The 18270-nt window shown below is 54.8% G+C and overlaps 1 protein-coding gene across 1 annotated transcript; it reads left to right on the top strand.

The window, feature by feature from the left end:
- Positions 1 to 236: 236 nt before the first annotated feature.
- Positions 237 to 17529, top strand: PVALB (parvalbumin). The gene is made up of 5 exons (XM_008705594.1): positions 237 to 361; positions 875 to 942; positions 2627 to 2759; positions 3908 to 4017; positions 17304 to 17529. The coding sequence occupies exons 2-5, from the start codon at positions 882 to 884 to the stop codon at positions 17330 to 17332; spliced, it is 333 nt and encodes a 110-aa protein (XP_008703816.1). The 5' UTR covers positions 237 to 361; positions 875 to 881; the 3' UTR covers positions 17333 to 17529.
- Positions 17530 to 18270: the final 741 nt, after the last annotated feature.

Genomic DNA, 18270 nt, shown 5'->3' with positions numbered 1-18270 from the left:
AGAGGGTGCAAAAGATTTATTTCAAGGGGCCTCTCCCACCCTACCCTCTCTCAAAAGTTTTGTGGGGGCAAGAGTCTGGATCCACACTATAGTCGCCAGCTCAGGAGACCAGGGAAGCCAATAGTTAGTGGAGATCTTAGAACAGTTCTTTGGAAAGTCAAGCTAGGAAAAAAAAAATGATTTCAGCGTATCCCTGGCCAGACGTGGGATGGGGCATCCGGAGAGGGCCTGCGGGGCAGCCAGACGCCTATCCTCTCCCTGCCACCTCCTCCCAGCGTCCCGTGGGTCAGGTTTCCAGACCTCAGCGCTCAGATTTTGCAGCATAAATTTGCATCCAGGACAGACAAGAGCGGAGGCTGAGGTAGGAGCGGAGACAGAATGGGAGTAGGGCCGAGGGGCCCACCAGGGTGTAGGCCTGGCCCCTGACCGTCCCGTATCCTCCCCAAAGCTGCCGGACATCCTCCTCCTCCGGGGCGCACCGACCCGAGAAGCCGTGCTGCACCCGGCTGGCGCCTCCTGCGTGCCCTTGACGGCAGGCGAACCCTCCGGCCCCGGCTGGTGACGCGGGCGCCCCATAAATTCCAGAGGTCGCCCCCTCCCTGGGCGCCCTGGCCGCGGCCCCTGGGATCCCGAGGACCCCCGGCGGGGGCGGTGCGGGAGCGGCAGCGGCAGCGGGTCCGCGCGCCCGCCGGGCCCGGATCGCGCGGCGGGACTGAGCGGCTCTGGCTGCGCGCCCAGCCCCGCGCCCCCTGGCTCTGCGCCAGGCCGGCGGGCGTGCGCCCGGCGCGCAGCACTGCAGCGCTGGTCATATGAGCAGAAATGATGAGAAAAGCACTTTTTAATCTTTTCGCACTTGCTCTGCCCGCTCAAACAGTTGCAGGATGTCGATGACAGACTTGCTCAACGCTGAGGACATCAAGAAGGCAGTGGGGGCCTTTACCGGTGAGCAGCGCGCTCCCCTCCCCAGCCCTCTCCCCCATCCACCACCCTAGCCCTAGCACCCCGCGGGTCCCGCGGCTGACCAATCCTCCGGAGCGCTCCTCTGCCCAAGCATCCTGCAGGGCGCTGGCAGGACGGAGCAGGGGGGCTCCTAGGCATTTCCAAACTCCTCCCGGGCGGGAGTTGGCGCAGGGAGCGGGTGGGGAGGCCCCGCGCTCTGCCCGACAACCGAAACTTGCCGGTGCCAAAGGCCGGGTGGCTGCGCTGCGAGGACTCGGGGTCCCAGACAAAGGGCAAAGACCAGGATCCAAAGCGGACCTTCCAGGTCCTTGTGGGCGCTTGATACTTCCCCTTTAAGGCACTTGGAGGGGTGCGTGTGCTCACGCCTTCTCTCCAAGCAGCCCCTTTCGGAGACCCCGGTTCAGAACGGGACTCTTCTCGGCTGGCGGTGGTTGGCTCTCCTGCATTGCAAGCCCCTCTCTGGGGCTCAGAGCACCCCCCCCCCACACACACACACCACCACCGACCGACCCGCGAGCCAGCGAATGGGGTGACCTTCCCGCAGCTGGCACTCTGCTCTGCCCAGCCCTGCGGGAGCATCTCCAGCGCCTGCAACTTCCAACCTCCGTAGGTGGCCGAGGGAGGGGAGCGGCAGTCTAACCGCTCTGAGCTGCCCTGGACTTGAGCGCTTAGCTGCCTACCCGCTTCCTCTCTAATCTCACCTAGGTGGGAAAACTGAGGCTGGGAGAGGACCAGAAACTTGTCCGAGGTCACCTAGCACAGCACAAGGGGGATTAGAACTAAGGGCAAATCCAGGTCTTGGTCCCCCTCCTTAGTGTCAGAGGTGGACAGAGGAACTGTCCTTCCCTCAGCCTTGGGCTGAGCAGAGAACATGACTCTCAAAAGGACCCCTCCCTGCCACACACCTAAAGTATTTTAACACTGTAGCCTTTCCCAGGTGTTCCTGAATGGGAGCTCAGCACACGGAAACTTGGGGAGGGGGCCTCCCATTTCCTTTCTGCTCGGCGTCCCCTCCTCAGGGTATGAAGAAGCTCTGGGAGGCTCCCCCTTCCCAGGGGTGCGGGGACAACCCACCCACGACTCCTTGACCCACCTTGCTCCCTCTGAGAAGAAACTTAATTGGGAGTTCCTGGGGAGCCTTCCAACACTCCCCCAACGCCCACCAGAATTGGTATCTGTGGCAAAGCCAGGGTTTCTGGGTCCTCCCCCTCCTCCTCCCACTGTGTGACCTTGACAGAAACTTGTCCTCCCCATGTCGGTTGATTTTCTGGCAACACAATCAGTGGCCAAGAAAAAAGGTTGACACCCCCCCCCACGTTCACACCACCTCCAATTCCCCTGCCCACCCCCAGTCAGCCAGCTCCCAAAAGCCTTCATGGAACCCAGGAAGTTTCTCTGCCTTCAAAGGCTACCCTGCTCTCAGTGAAGGGTGCAGTGGGCTGTGGGGGCAAGTCTACCTCTTCCACCCCTAGCTGGGTGACCTTGGGTCAAGCCCGGTCCGCTGGTCTGGGCTCCTTCAGCCCTCCCACAGAGGCGCATCCCTCGTCCCCCAGCACGCACAAGGAGCTCATTGAACAAATGCTTGACACCCCCGTTCTCCTGCCCTTCCCGACTGCCCCTTCTTTGTCCTCATTTTAACTCGCTCCTCTCCACCCCGCCCCCACAGCTGTCGACTCCTTTGACCACAAAAAGTTCTTCCAAATGGTCGGCCTGAAGAAAAAGAGCCCGGATGACATAAAGAAGGTGTTCCACATCCTGGATAAAGACAAGAGCGGCTTCATCGAGGAGGATGAGCTGGGGTAAACTGAGGCCTGCAGGGGCTGCCCAGCCTGAGAGGGAATGGGGGTTGGGACTCCGCTTCCGAGTGCCCATCAGATCTGCCCTTCTCTCTGCGCCTTTGCAGGAGAGAGCTGTGCCTCACCGCTGTTGCTTCCGGAAGAATAAAATCGGCAGCAGAAAGTGCAACTAACTAGGTTAAATTATAGCCACTTAATATTGCTAATGGGATGATGCTACTTAATAATTAAATACACAGGAAGAGGCAGGTTTTCTGGATGCCTAATGCTGTGTGCAAGACAGGGAGCGCTAGCTTGAGTATTTCTTTCATTGATTTTTGTTTGCCTCCAAGGCTCCATCCACCATCCTGCAGACCCTGCCCCCCACTTCTGTACCAGTGTAGCGAAAGCAGTGTCTGGACAAGTGGGGGATGCAGAACCAACGTTGGGGGTCAGGAGTCCTGGGAACAAAGCGGAGGAGGGGAAGATTATGACTAGGAAAATGCACCTGGCTCATATCTGCCCACCCAGGCTTATGTCACTCTTTGGCCAAGATAGCCTTGAATTTCGTCCTAATGAGAATTGGGAGGCTGTGGAGAGAGACCTTTCCATAGGGACTTCCCTATCCATCCAGTCTCACTCCAAATCATCTCTCAAGGGTACCTTTTATCTAGAACCTTCTCCTTCTACCTACCCACACATACACACAGACTGACTTCTACTTGTCCTCCAGGCTTCTCCAGGAAGCCTCCCTGGCTTTCCCCCTCACTTCGGGTGGGATGGATACATCCTTTGAGCACCTTTCTCTATCCCCCTCATTGCATCCATCACCCTGTGTCCCTTCTCTGTGCCCCCGGTTTCCAGCATGCCCCCGGTGCAGAGAAGACACTTTTGCATTTGTTGGGTTGGCTGAATAAACCTCACTCCTGCCTGCGGTGAGGTCGACCTTCCGCTGAGGACAGCCTGTCCTTCCGTGCACACCCACCCGTGAAAGCCCAGCCACAGCCCGGGCCGCCCGGCCCAGCACAGCTGCACGCACGCACGCACGCACGCCCACGGCCAGCCGCGTCTCCCAGCTGCCTGCTTCAGCTGAGCAGGGGCCAGCCCCCCATCCGGACGCCATGCCTGCAAGGTGACCTCCACCTGACTCCCTCCCCGGCTTTTCTCCCCAGGTTCATCCTCAAGGGCTTCTCCCCTGATGCCAGAGACCTGTCTGTGAAAGAAACCAAGACGCTGATGGCCGCTGGAGACAAGGATGGGGACGGCAAGATTGGGGTCGATGGTGAGTAGCCATGACCTGGGGCCAGAGCCCATTGTGGATCTTGGGATGTTTGGATGCTAAAAGCTTGGAGCTATCTCTGTCACATGATAGGGGGACAAGGGGTCCCCCCCTTCCCAGGATTAGAAGGAAAAGGCAATGTATTAGGTCTGAGAGCTCGATCTGTAAGCCAGGCACACACGCAAAACACCTGGTATATTATTTTTTCTAAATTTGAACAACCCAAAAGGAATTCTTTCCCCCCTCTCTACAGTGTAGGGAATCAAGGAGAATTTGGGATTTTCCCTGAACTTTGCCGCACTTTTGCCTGGGTTCCCATCCTGGCTCTGCGCACACTCGCTGTGTGACCTTGGGCCGTCTCTGTTCTTCTCTGGGCCTCAGTCTCCCAACCGTAACCTGAGTAGATAAGGCCACCTGATCCCCAAGGACCCTGTGGGCTCTCATGTTCTCAAGTTCCAGGGATGGAAATTCCTTATCTTCTGTACTCCTCAGCATCTTGTCCTGGTATCCTGTAACTTCGGGTTACAAAAACCTGTTTTGGCTTCACCCAAATATACCCTTCCCGCATTATAGGAGAGCCAGGAAAAACAGCCAGCCAGCAATCAGCTGGGAAGCAGGAAGATGACTATCTGGCCCTGCCTTGCTTTCCAAGCTTTTCTTTCAGAGCAGGTGAGGGGCTGGCGGTCCACCACCCCACGTCCTTCTCTATTCAGAACGAACACTCACAGAACACATCCCAGCAGCGTTATCTTTCTTAGCAACCCAACAGCCTTGAGAATGATCTCGGTTTTGCAGATGGGCAAACTGAGGCTGAGGTGCTTAGCCTGTTCAAAGAGCTAGGACAGAAGTGGGCGAGCAGGGATTTAGGATAACTCTTTCCAGCAAGCTGTGTCGCATCTCGGAATGGTCCTCCCCGTCAACCTAAGAGAAAACTGTGTACGGGTGCTTGGCCTCTGGGCTCGGATCCTTACCACTTTCTGGCTGTGTGACTTTGGGCAACTCAGGTAACTACTCTGGGCTTCAGTTTTCTCATCTCTGAGCTGAGGATAATGATAGCTCTTATCTCATGGGATTGTCGTGAGGATTAGATGTGTTAATGTGTAAAGGGTTTAGAATAGTGTCTGGCAGAGTTAAGCGCTATATATGTGTTTGTTACCTAAATTTTTAAAAATAGGGACTCGGTTGTCTTCGTCCTTTTATATCCAGTATGTAGCCCACACCTGCCCCAGAGCGCCACTCAGTACTAACATCCGTTGCCTGAGGGTAAAGACCAGCCCCCCATGTTCTGCTTCCTCTCTGCCCTTCCCCAGCTACGACCTTGGCCCCGGCGCCTCTCTACCCCCAGTTCCCGTGCAGGACAAATGAGGTGCGCAGTTTATTTATTTATTTATTTTTTTATAATGATTTTTTTATTATATTATGTTAGTCACCATACAGTACATCCCCGGTTTTCGATGTAAGGCTCGATGATTCATTAGTTGTGTATAACACCCAGTGCACCATGCAACATGTGCCCTCCTTACTACCCATCACCGGTCTATCCCATTCCCCCACCCCCTCCCCTCTGTAGCCCTCAGTTTGTTTCTCATAGTCCATAGTCTCTCATGTTTCATTCCCCCTTCTGATTACCCCCCTTTCTTTATCCCTTTCTTCCCCTACTGATCATTCTAGTTCTTATGTTCCATAGATGAGAGAAATCATATGATAGTTGTCTTTCTTTGCTTGACTTATTTCACTTAGCATAAATTATCTCCTCCAGTGAGGTGCGCAGTTTAATCCTAAGACCCGCTTGGGCTCATTGTGAAAATTGAGTGGCTATCGACACAAAATTGCTCTGGGAAAGTGAAAAGGATTCTGAACGTGGGTGTAGTTTTATTAAAGTTTTACACCCAAGACCAAAATGGAGAAACTCCAGCAAGGTCAGATGCAGCCAGTCGCCTGGCCTTCCAGGGCCAGCTGTCTGTACTGCGGCTGGGAAGGAGGGAGGTGGTTTTAAAGGAGCCGGAGCAAAAAGTGTTGGAGAGAGCTAGGTGGCTGTCTTGGCGGTTCTGGGGAGTGGCGAGTGGCACATCTCCCCACACCCCCTCCTCACCAATCCACTGAGACAGCTCCACCCCGGTCCAGCGTTCCCACCAGGACCCCAACCCAAACCTCCAGACCCGCTTCCCATTTTTATCTGCAGCCACTAAGACAGCCTGGAAGCTGTAGGCGGGGTCTTCATGGTTTGATGCTCCCAAGCAACCTACATGATAAAGAAAAACCAGGCCAGATCCTAGGCTGCTTCCCTCCCTCCCGCCCTCCCTCCCTGCCCATCTCCTATCTTAAAGAGCTAACTCAACTCTTCCAACAGATCCAACAGACGTTTACTGAGTAGCAAGCCTGTGCCAGGCTGTCAGGGAGGTAAAGATGAATTCGACCCTCCTCCCAGAGGCACTGTTTCCTGGCTGGGCGCCCCAGAGCAGCGGCTCAGCAACTCTGAGCCCCAGTTGCTCATCGATAAACGGGGCATGACAACACATGGCTCCCTGGCACCTAGGAGGATTCCATGACCTGCTGCGTGTTGAGCGCAGCGCCCAGCACATTGCAAGTACTCAGCAAACAGAGGCTACGATACTATTTCTCTTCTAGCTGCAAGTTGCTTACAGTTCTATGTATCTGTACACAAAGGAACGGCAATACCAGGGAGGCGCGGAGGAGCCTTCTGGAGAGGGAGAGACAGTGGTGTGGAGGCTTATGGGAGGCTGGGGACAGGAAGCCACTGCCTGGAGTAGGGGGTGGGGTGTTCCTGGGAGAGCTCGGGCAAAGCGTTGGTTTCAACAAAGGCACAAGGCTGGGAGGTGTAGGGATGTCTAGGAAGGGGCAAGAAGGTTGTTTTGTTGGGGGTGGGAAGAGAGAGAGAATTGTTAGCAGGGTGGTAACGTGTGTCGAACCCAAGCATCACCTATGACAGAGGATGGAGGGGCAGGTGCAGAAAGAGCAGCGCCAGTGCCCGAGGGCCACTGGATACAAACCCAGGTCTGTCTGCTGGTGCAGTCCCAGCTCAGGCCGACCTGGTGAAGGTCTGGGGGTCAGCGCAGAACGAAACAGAGTGGGGCAGGAGAAGAAACGGGGGCAGTGAGAACAGATCCCCTGAGGCAGCGGGGCCCTACATGGTGGACCTTTAAGTTTGAGGAGGGAAGATGCAGATGCCTCCCCTCCCCATCTCCACACCAAACATGGTACTTTTTCTGGAAGGTGCCAGGAAGGATGGGGGTGATGATGCCCAGTCGGCAGTGAGATGGGAGGCAGAGGACTTTGCAGGCCCCCGGGGAGGTTCTGTTTCAGGCACTCAGCTTTCCTGCCGCTTTCCTCTAAAGGCAAAGCGTTCTGAGCCCTGCCGATCTGCAGGAGGATGCTTTCCACTCCCGGTGGGACCTGAGCAAGTCACGGAACCCCCTCTGACCTTCGGGTGCCCGATCTTTACAATCAGGAGTCAGATCACTAGCCAGTCACTGGGGTCCCTGCCAGGTCTGGGACTCCACGGATGCCCCAGGGAATAGACCACTAGGCAGAGGACCAGCTGAGCCTGTGCCACCTCGAATAATGGCAGCAGTAACATCTACCTTCACGGAGCACTCGCTGTGTGTCAGGCGCTGTGCTTAGCATCTTACTCCCCTAATCTTCCTAGCTGTCTCTGAGGTGGATGCTATTATCATCCTCATTTTATCGCCGAGGCTCAGAAAGGCTAGGGGTCTGCCTAAACTTTGAGTCTCAGTAGAGGCAGGGTCAGGACCTGAATTTACGTCTGCGGGATCCAATCACATGCCCTGTGCTGCGTGCTCGGCTCATTCACAGAGTCCAATGAGCATCTGCCCCAAGATGATTTTATTTACGACTTATTGCTTGCTTCTGTCTCGACCCCCACTGCAATGCCAGCTCTACAAAAGCAGGAACTCCGTTTTGTTCCGTTCTGACCCCACCACCAAGAATAGGGCCTCGTACACAGTAGGGGCAACAAGGAAAGTTTGCTGAATGAGTGAGTGAATGAATGAATGAATATATGGGCAGCTCTGGGGGTGCAGTGATGAGGAAGAGTGGTGTATAGGGAGAGGTCTGCAGGCAAAGGCTGGAGACCAGTGGGGGCTGGGGACTTGCATGCAGCAGGTGCTGGGAGATTCTAGAAGCAGGACTACCTTTATCTCCCACTGTTTGCCCTCTCGAGGTGAGTAATGCTTACCAGGTCCTTGAGGACCCCAGATGGAAGGGAGGGGATAGAAAGACAAAGTTCTAATAATAACCCTTTGCATTCCCGTCTCTGGGGCAACTAGTTCCAGGAAGCTCAGACTTTTATAGATGTGGTCGATTGATTCTCGAAGTCCACCCTTGAGAGGCTGGTGCAGAGCTGGTAAAGGAGAGTTTTAAGGCAGAAAAGGAGAGAGAAGCTAGACAGAAGGTGGTGGAAGGTGGTCCCAAACCCAGCCACAGTTGCAAAACTCAGGCACCAACAGCAGGCGAGCCTGCTAAGGGAGAGGCTCCTTCTCAAGTGTCTGCCCTTCACATCGGTGGGTCTCGAACGGAGCCAACGTCAGAATCGCTGGAGGGTTTTTCACAGCACAGTTGGCTGTGCCCGAAACCCAGAGTTTCTGATTCCTTAGGTGTGGAGTGGGGCCCAAGTGTGCGCATTTCCTCCAAGTTCCCCGGTGGGGCTGACGCTCCAGGGACCAAACCCTGAGAAGCACTGCCTTACCATAACCCTGGAAGGGACGTGCCATCACTCTTCCCTTCTACCGGTGAGGACACCAAGGCCCTGAGGGGTTAAGTGTCCAGAGTCCGTCCGTCACAGAGCCAGGACGGAGGCTCAGAGGTCCGGCCAGGACCCCCCCACCCCCTGCCTCTCACACAGATGGGTCCCCGGCCCGGGCTGTCCACTTGCAGTGCCTGCCCACGTGGAATGTGCAGGCTGACAGGACGAGCGGCTACCACCGTGTGGCACGTCTTGTGCCGGGCGCTGACCCCCCGCCTTAGCTGCTAGAGCTCGTGCAGCCCGATGACGGCTCCACGAGATACGCCCTCACTGTGCAGACACGCAACCTGAGACTCCGGGAAGCGGGGCGGCGTGCCCAGCATCACGCAGCTAATCGGCATCCGGGTCTCTCCAAACCCTGACGCTCTGACTCCAGATATCCCGCTGTTCCCCCACCGGCCGTGGACAAGATCTGCACACCCTGTATACACACGTGCATGTGCGTGCACACACACACACACTCACTCACACGTGCACACTCTCATAACACTCTCACAGTCTCACACACACAGTCTCTCATACACACACTCTCACACACACTTTCATACACACTCGCTCACACGTGCACTCTCATAACACATACTCACACACACTCACTCACACGTGCACACTCATAACACTCTCTCGCACACTGTCTCACACACAGTCTCTCACACACACTCTCTCATACACACACTCTTACACACAATCTCATACACACACTCACACACAATATCTCATGCACACACATTCTCTCTCACACATAAACACTCTCATACACACTCTCTCACACTCACACACACACTTTCTCACAAACACACACACACACACACACACACACAGAATCCTTGTTACCGGTTCCCTGAAACGTGATCCCAGTGATGGGTCCTGTCTCCAAGGCTTCCGGCCTATTCCTGCCCTAGAGCCTCTGGTTTGCTTTTTGCTTCTGTTGCTGAAAAATGCAGGCCTAATTACCACCGGACCACTGCGGTCTTCTCCACTCACGTGCCTTCAGGCATTTGCCCTTTCTGCTTCCTTCTGGAGAAGTCTGTTCTCTTTTATCCCTAAGCAGCCCATTTAACATGGCAGGCGGGTGGAAGGGAGGGAGCGAGCCCTTGGGCCGCAACAGCTGAAGTCAGGCTGGAACTCCAACCTGCAGAATGCAGGAATGCGTGCTGCCAAGTGGTGTGGACGGCCAAGCCCCCTTCTCTCCCTGGGCAGCCCCCTCCTCATCCCAAAGTGGGAACAAAAATGCCCACCTCAGAGGGTGGTTGCTTACATTAAGTGAGTGTTCTGGAAATGACTCCTTTCCTCCTATTTTCTATGTGTGCTTTCTCTTGGAAGCCACCTCGAAACCCTTGTGGAATACCAGTTCTCGAAGGAAAGGAAGGGAAAGGAAAGGAAAGGAAAGGAAAGGAAAGGAAAGGAAAGGAAAGGAAAGGAAAGGAAAGGAAAGGAAAGGAAGGGAAAGGGGGTCTAAGATGGGAGGACAGTGACAGGGACCGCAGGAGAGGACATCCAGCCCTCCAGCCCCTGTGGGATTTGGTCTCCGGGGAAGGCAGGACGAGCCCATCCAGGCCAGCCGCCGTCCTGGTGGCAGAGCCCTAAGGTGTACAGCGTTTTGTCCCGTCTCCCGGCATCTTCACGCCGGCCCCATGAGGTCGGGGGGACAGAGCCTGTGATCCCGACTGAGAGCTGTGGCAACTGAGGCCCGGTGGGTGCTGTCCCAGAGTCACCCAGAAATCCCTGGCGGAAGGGAACCCGTGTCTCCTGACACTGCCACTCCCTCCACCGGGCTTCGTGGAGACATTCGGGTTATAAACGGTTTCTGGGCTTAGCGAGATGCTTGCTTTAATTCGCAAGTGGACCGCTGCTCCCTGACTCCAGCCTTGAGCGGAGCTAGAGGAGATGAAGCAAAGGGAGAGGAAGCAGCACTCCTTATAGAGTTGCCCTCCAGTGAGGAGCAGTGGGGAGGGCGGCAAGAAGACGTCCCCTCTCCACTGATCCCTCTCCTGCTTCCGTGGGTCAGGGCGTGAGTCAGAACTCCAGCCTCTGAGAGAGAGAGAGAGACGCACCCCACGTGAGCCACCCCTGAGTTAGAATCTTCCTGGCTGAGTGACTCGCAGCCTCAGTTTCCCTGTTGGTAAAACGGGATACAAGAGCCAGCGTAGATGGAGCGGGATGACACCCAGGGCAGCGCCTGGCACAGAGCGAGCCCCCAGGACGGTTTATGCCACTCTTCGTGGCCGTCTGGCTTGACCCCAAATAACCCTGCCTCCCATTCTCTGGGGTGGGAAAGTGATCCCTGTTTGCAATACCAATTTATAAGAAGCCCAGCCCAGGAGCTATTTAGAGGCGAAGTGATAAACCAGGGGGCCGGTGCTGCCATCCTGGTCATCGCGACAGAGGGAAGGGGAGAGGCTTCCAAGCGCTGACTCAAGGTCTGTCTCAGTTTCACTTGGGGCTGTCAGCATGGGCTGATCTCACCTGTCAATACCTTCTAAATTTGTCCAATCCCCACGGCACTGGGACTGGGACAGACCTAATTAAGCTAATTTCAGCTTCCTGTGGGAAGGGGGGGACTGAGCCCTCCCATCCTCTGACCCTCTCCACCCCACCCCAGGGGCCCCTTCAAGAGCCAGGGTGGGACTCCAGGTCCCTCGAATAGCCACGGTGAGACTTGACTTAGTTGCGCTCCCTCTGTGTGCCGGGCACCCCCGTGCCAGGCGCTTCTCATCCAGTTACCTTGTGTGGTCCTCACCAGAGCCCTATCCCCATTTGACAGACGTGGAAGCTGAGGGCCAGAGGCTGAGTTCCCACGGATGGGCGCGCTGGAGGTGGGATCCTAACTCGATGGGATCGGTGGTGCTGGAAACTTGGGGCAGGTCAACAGCCTGCTCTTTAGGCTGCCCTCCCCCGCCCTCTGCCGCTCGCATCCTCCCTGTCTTTGTCTCAGGATTTCTGTGGACATTCCGAAGCTCCAACCTGTGTCCGATGGAGGGGAGCTCCAAGGGAGGGGGAGCGAACACTTACAGACCAGGCATCTCTCTGCATTTGCCCATTCTGCCTTCCCAACAGCTGAGCAAGCAGACATTATCACACCCCCTTTCCAAGTGAGAGTAAAGTGGGGAGCGAAGCCCACCCAGCCAGGAAGCGAAGGAACAAGAATCAGACCCAGCTCCAGGTGCCGGGCGGGGACAGGAAATGGTGGGGGATAGCAACCCCCACACCAGACAGTAAACATCATGGTGCCGTTTGCCAGGCCTTCGCTCGTTCTGTGCCAGGCAGCAGCCAGGCATTTCATAAGCTTGGTTTACGGTAGCGGGAGCTGTAGAAGCATTTCGATAACAACAGCTATGAAATGCTGAGTGCTGGCTACATGACGGGCCTGTGACAAGAGCTTTAGTGTGGGCTCCTCTGAATGAGCCAGAGAGTTCCATTTTATAGATGGGGAAACTGAGGCATGGTGAGATGAAGTATCTCCAGTCCAAGGTCACGGAAACAAAAATGGGAGCTGGGAGCCGACTCCCAGAGCCCCTGCTCCAAGCTCTGCGGGAGAGCAGGACAGGCATCTTCTAGACCTGACATTGCCCAGAGGAGAAAAGCAAGACCCAGAGGGGTGAGCAGGAGGCAGAGCCAAGGTCAGAGCCCCTCCCCGTTCCCCATCCCAGCATCCTAGCACCAAATCAGTGGACCTAGACTTTGCAGGATTTTGCATGTTTGCTCATTTGTTTTTCTTTAAGGAGAAACCTGAACATTTTAGAGGAGACCTTTTTTTTTTTTTTTTTTTTTGGTAAGAGGGCTGTTTGTTAATTGGCTGATTGCTAAGAGCTCTGCCCTGGGGCGCATACAAAAGGTCCAGAAGAGATGACCCCTGCCCTCAATTTGTCTACAAAATGCCCTGCTCCTGCTTCTGGGAGGATAAAATTAGAATGCAGTGTTCTCTGCAAAAATCCAGGGCATGTGGTCTTTGTGACGTCCTGGCTCCTTCAGAGTAGATCCCAGGATGGGCAGAGGGGCCTGTTTTCAGAGGCCTTTGAACATCCCATAGGTCCAAGATACCTCCAGTCAGGCTCCAAAAGGCCTGACCTTCCACCCCTGGAGTGTCCCTTGGTTGGCATTCCCTGGTCCCCTTCGCACTGACAGCACCAAATGCCAGCCAGGGTGGAGGTGGTAAACTGGCTCTTTGCTGATGAGCAGCCCGGGGACCCGTGACTTCTCGGGTGAGGGTTAGGGAGGTCAGTGCAGGTCGGGAAACTGTAAGGACCAACTTTCCCTCTTGACAATCTCTCCGTGAGCTGGCATTGGCAGACAGACTCGCGTCTCCTTTATCCCAGCACAGAGCAAACTCTGTGCCCAAGGACAGGATACATCGGCCCTGGCCAGTTTTCCAGATTAAGTGGCAGGTCGAGAGTCCCTGCTTGCACCCGAGCTGGGATGCCAGCCCAGTCAGGAATGGCCTCTGCACAGGCCTGCAGGGGGAGCGCCTGAGACCACTGGCCAATCCGGCCTCTGCCTCTTATTTTCTGCATGACCCCAACCCTTCACCTCTCCAGGCCTCCATTTCTCCATCTACAAAATGGGAATCACCCCGCTGACCACCCAATGTGAGAATTACATGAGGCAAGTTGGAATTTGTTGAACCCCATGGAGGACTCATGAGCGAGCCATGCATCCATCCGTCCGTCCGTCCATCCGTCCATGCATTTGGCATTTGTTTATTAGGACTGCTATATGCCAGGTTCTACTCTATTGCTAGGAGAGCGGTGAACAAGTCAGGGCTCCCTGCCCTCCTGGGGTTTAAATTCTAGTCGGGGGAGACCAACAAAAAGAAGTCAGTCCATAAATAAGCTCATTTCAGAGAGTGCTGAGTACCATGAAGTAAATAAACAGGGCTAATATGACCGAGTCATCGGGGGTGGAGATATCTGAGCTGGCTCATGGGTCACTCAACACCTAGGTCAAAGTAGGTCAGAAAGCTCCTAGGTGAAGAAGGGAGCCTGAAAGCAGGAGCTTGACTCACGTCTGCCGTGTGGTCTTGGGCAAGCTACTTAACTCTTGGGCCTCAGTTTCCCCATGTGTAAAATGCAGACAAAAGCGTCTCTCCCGTGGAGCAGTCATGAGAATTTAATGAGATTATATATATATAATGTATCTAATGCTTCTCGTTTGGCATTCAATAAACAAGAATTCTGAAATTCTATAAAAACGGACAGTATTGATCAGAGACAGCTCAGAAGGACCACCTGACTCTCCGAGGTGTCATAGGGTCACAGGAGCTGCTGGCTGAGGAAGCGGACCCTTTGACCCCGGCCCAGGGGAGGGATTTTTGGAGTATTTGGTGTTTGGGCTCCATCCCTGAACCTTGCTGTTCACCACTCAGCCTGCAGCTCCGTGGGAGTTCAGGACCAGCTGGAGGACCCTCTCTCTCTCCCACCTCGCCTCGATACCTAGGTCCTCACATCCCGGTCACTTGCCTTTCCTGTCCTCGGGGACAGCCTGGGGACAAGGAGAGGGTGGTGTCCACATCCCAGCTCACACCCCAGGAAGAGGAGGAGCCCGGGGACAATGTGTCCCTCCACCTGGCAGGGATCCCACCAGTGACTCCCATGGTGGGAGCCTGTGTTTGGTTTGGTCGATGTTAGGTTGTTCGCTTTTTTATTTGGAAATAAGGCTCGCTTTACAGAAGAGCTGTAACAGTAGCACGGCGGGTTCCGTACACCCCACAGGCAGCGTCCCCCAGGGCTAACATTTCATGGGACCGTGGCACAGGATGAAAACTAAGAGGTCGCACAGGGTGTGTGGGGGGGACATACATGCTTCATACAAAGTCTGGGGAGGGCGGTGCTCATCTCAAGGAGCCTGGTCCTTCTGGCGCCCTTTCTGAGGCCACTTCACATTCCGTTTTCACTGGTCTCTCCCAGGGAATCGGTACTGCCCCTCCCTTCGCTGCCCTGACAGACACCTGAACCCACAGCCAGAGAGACATGTTTCCCAGCAAACATGCCAGGTGGGGCCTGAGACCCTAACTCTCAATCCTTTCTAGATGCAATGGGGACTTACCTGGGGCCCACGCTCTCGGGCAGGCTGGGGACACAGCTTCTCAGAGACATATCACGGCAGAGGGTGGCAAACTCCTTCTTGTCCTCTCTGGTCTCCTGGAGAGAAAAACAACAGGGCAGATATTTCCTGGGCCCCCTTGACTCCAAAGACAGGTCTCAGAAGCCCCGGCTGCTAAGCAGTAGTCCCATGACTGCCACGGCAAGGACCCCGCTGTTGGGAGGACATGGAGAACAGGGGCAAAGGAACTCACGGGGAGGATGGGGGGAGCCGAGGACCTCCTGTACACCAGCATCTCGCTTCTGACTATCTCCCAACTCAAGAAGCAGCGTTGACTTTTCTACCCTTTATGGATGATGACAGTGAGGCTCAGAGAGGCCAGGTGCTTTGTCTGAGGTCACACAGCCCGTACACGGCCGACCAAACTTGGGGCCCAGGCCTCTTCGCGGCACTAGCCCTATCACGCAAGACACCAGCCCAGCATGGCTACTGGGTCCTTCCCAATTCCACTCCCTTGTTTCCTGCCTTCTGAGCCTGCCCCATGAAAAGCCACTGCCTGTGGTCCCTTCCCTACCACCTGCTTTCTCCTGTGGGAATCCTGCATCCTCTCACAGGACTCTATCAGAAGCCACTTTCCCTCTGAAGTTTTGCTGACGCCTTAAGTAGAGGTCACCTCTTCTCCTTGTGACAGCGAAGTCTCTGAGCCTTCCATCCATTCACAAACACGCATGGCCCTTCAGTGTCAGGCTTGGTGGCAGGTGGTGGTGAGATGGAGCGGGAAAGAAGGGGCATGGGCTCTCTCCAGAGAGAGATGGTCATGTTCCAGTGGGGGGGGGGGGCAGATAACAAATGAATCAGCAAGAACATACTCAAAAGTATTTCAAGAGTGGTAAGTGCTGTGCAGAGAATAAAAACTGGTGACAGCAAAGAGGATCACAGTAGGGGAGGGTCACTACTGTCAGCAGAGTGGTCAGAGAAGGCCCCAGGAGGGTGACATCTGAGCTGCGACCCGGTGAGTGAGAAGAAGGTAGCTGTGGAAAGTCTGAGAGCACAGCAGGTGCAAAGATCCTGAGGTGGAAATGCCCTCAGCACGCTTGAGATTCAGACAAAAGGCCAGCAGCATGGAGCCTGTCCTGCCAAGTACTGTTTCTTCCCTGACCAGACCAGAAACTCCTTCAGGGCAGAGATCATCTTCGGCTCCCCTGTGTCTCCCCTTACCTGGCTGGGGCCATCCCTCTGTTCATTTAGGTGGAGCTGCATCTAGTAGAGGGACCCTGGATCTCCCCCTAGTGCCGACACCAATCCCTGACATCAATTAATATTCAGCAAAGTGGGGCAGGTGGGGCAGGTGGGGCAGGTGAGCCCACCGTGGCCTCAAAGGCAAGTCCTGTGGAGAGACCTGGACCCAGGGCTTGAGTCCCAGCTGAGCCCCTTATGACCCCGGAGGCTCGGAAAAGTCACTTCTCCTCTCTGGGCCTTGGTTTCCCCTTCTGTAAAAAGGGACTAGCTCCCAGTTTCCTGAGTGATGGTCAAGATTAAATGAGGAGCTGTGTGAGACAGGGCCCAGTTCATTCTGACCCATCTGACCCGCGTGGAGATGTCACCTGCTCAGGTCTCCTCCAGAGTCTTGCTCAGCCCTCCGAGGAGGAAGAGCACACAGTGTTTCTTGAACCAAGCTGCTCACCAGAATCACCTTTGAACAACTAGAAGAACTCCTCCCTTACCCGAGGCCTCCTAAATCAGAAATCCTAGGGCAAGGGCCCGGGAACATGTCTTCTTGGATTCTGCCGGTGATTCTGGGGGTGGGCAGCTGGGGAACGACTAGACAAGGAGCTAAGGAAGAGCTCTGGGTCCCAAGAGCCTCACCCAGACCCGGGTCTGAACCCTGGCTCTGCTCCTTACTAGCCGTGTGACCTTGTAAAGACTGCTGGACTCGGAGCCTCAGCTTCCTCATCTGTAAAATGGGAATAATGATAATGTGCACATCATAGGATCATTGTCAGACAAGAGCTTGACTATCAAGGGCTTAGAATAACTGCTGGTATGTGATAAACATTCAGATGGTTGCTGCTCTTATCACTGTAGTTATTATCAGGAACTTGCAGGTGGCATGACATCATGAAGCAAAAGAGACGGCAGGCTCATTAGGAGAAACTTATCTGGACGAGCACGGCGTAGGTATATGAAGCTGTGTATGGAATCACTATATTGTGCACCTAAAAGGAATATAACACTGTATGTTCGCTACATTGGAATTAAAATGTTTAAAAAGTACAACAAAAAAGAGAGATAGTAGGCTTCCCATTTCCCATTCATTCATTCCCACACTCACTCATTCCATCACTCTAGGTCTGCTGCAGATGGGAGAACCAACAGGAAGCACCATGTGGGGCCCAGCGGTCAGGCCGTGGCGAGTCCTCCCACACCGTCCACCTCTGACTCACCTCTCTGTCCTCTTCTTTTGCAGAATTCTCCTCTCTGGTGGCCGAAAGCTAAGAGGCTCTGACCGCCCCGGGTCTTCCACCCCTCTGCCCCAAACACCCAATCTCAGCCCCTCTTGCTGCCTCCCTGCGTTTCTGTTCAGTGTGTTTATGTTATTTTTTACTCCCCCCCTTGCCCCGTCCCCTGTGGCCCTCAAATGACATCATTCTTCTGAAAAATGCTGAGAAACAATAAAGGCTGCACCAATCAGACCCTGCTGCTCTGGAGGCCCCGGGCTTGGTGGGGCGTGGAGCCTGCCTTGGCTTCCCGGACAAACCTGCGCAGGGGTGGGGCAGGAATGAGACGGAAAGATAGGATGGGAGGGAAATTTACTGAGCCCTCCTCTGCCTGGGGTCCTGAGAACGGTACTCTGCATGGGCTGCCCATTAATCCTTGAAACCACCCATAAGGTAGGTGATGAAACTCCCATTTTACAGATGCAGAAACTAAGTCTTAGAGAGGAAAGTGATGAGTGTAAGCCCACACAGCCAGGACTTGTGGATGGATGGATGGATGGATGGACGGATGGACGTATGGACACTCATGAAGACTCTTTGTTACAAACAACAGAAACCCAACGCAGAGTAACTTAAGCAAAAAAGGAAGAAAAAACAAAGATTTGGTTATGCCTGAACGGTCCAGGGGTAGGTTCAGGAACAGCTGGGTCGATGGACTCAAGTGACATCATCAGAATTAAGTCCTCCTTCCCCCGCCTCTGAGCACTGTGTTGCTTTGTGCTGGATTCATTATCAGGCAGGCTCTCCCTCATGATGGCAAGATTCCTGCAGCAGTTCAATGCCAATAAAAAAAGAGCTTCTCTCTCCCAATCACTCTGTCAGAAGACCCCAAATTTAGTTCCATTAATACCAGTGGCTAATGTTTATTGTGCACTTCCTTTGTGCTGAACCCGTCGCGTGATTCCTTCTGGACAACACCCTACGCGTGAGGACTAT

The sequence above is a fragment of the Ursus maritimus genome, unplaced genomic scaffold (genome assembly GCF_017311325.1).
Source record: "Ursus maritimus isolate PB19 unplaced genomic scaffold, ASM1731132v1 scaffold_21, whole genome shotgun sequence".
Lineage (NCBI taxonomy): Eukaryota > Metazoa > Chordata > Mammalia > Carnivora > Ursidae > Ursus > Ursus maritimus.
This window is presented reverse-complemented; position numbering and strand designations above follow the sequence as displayed.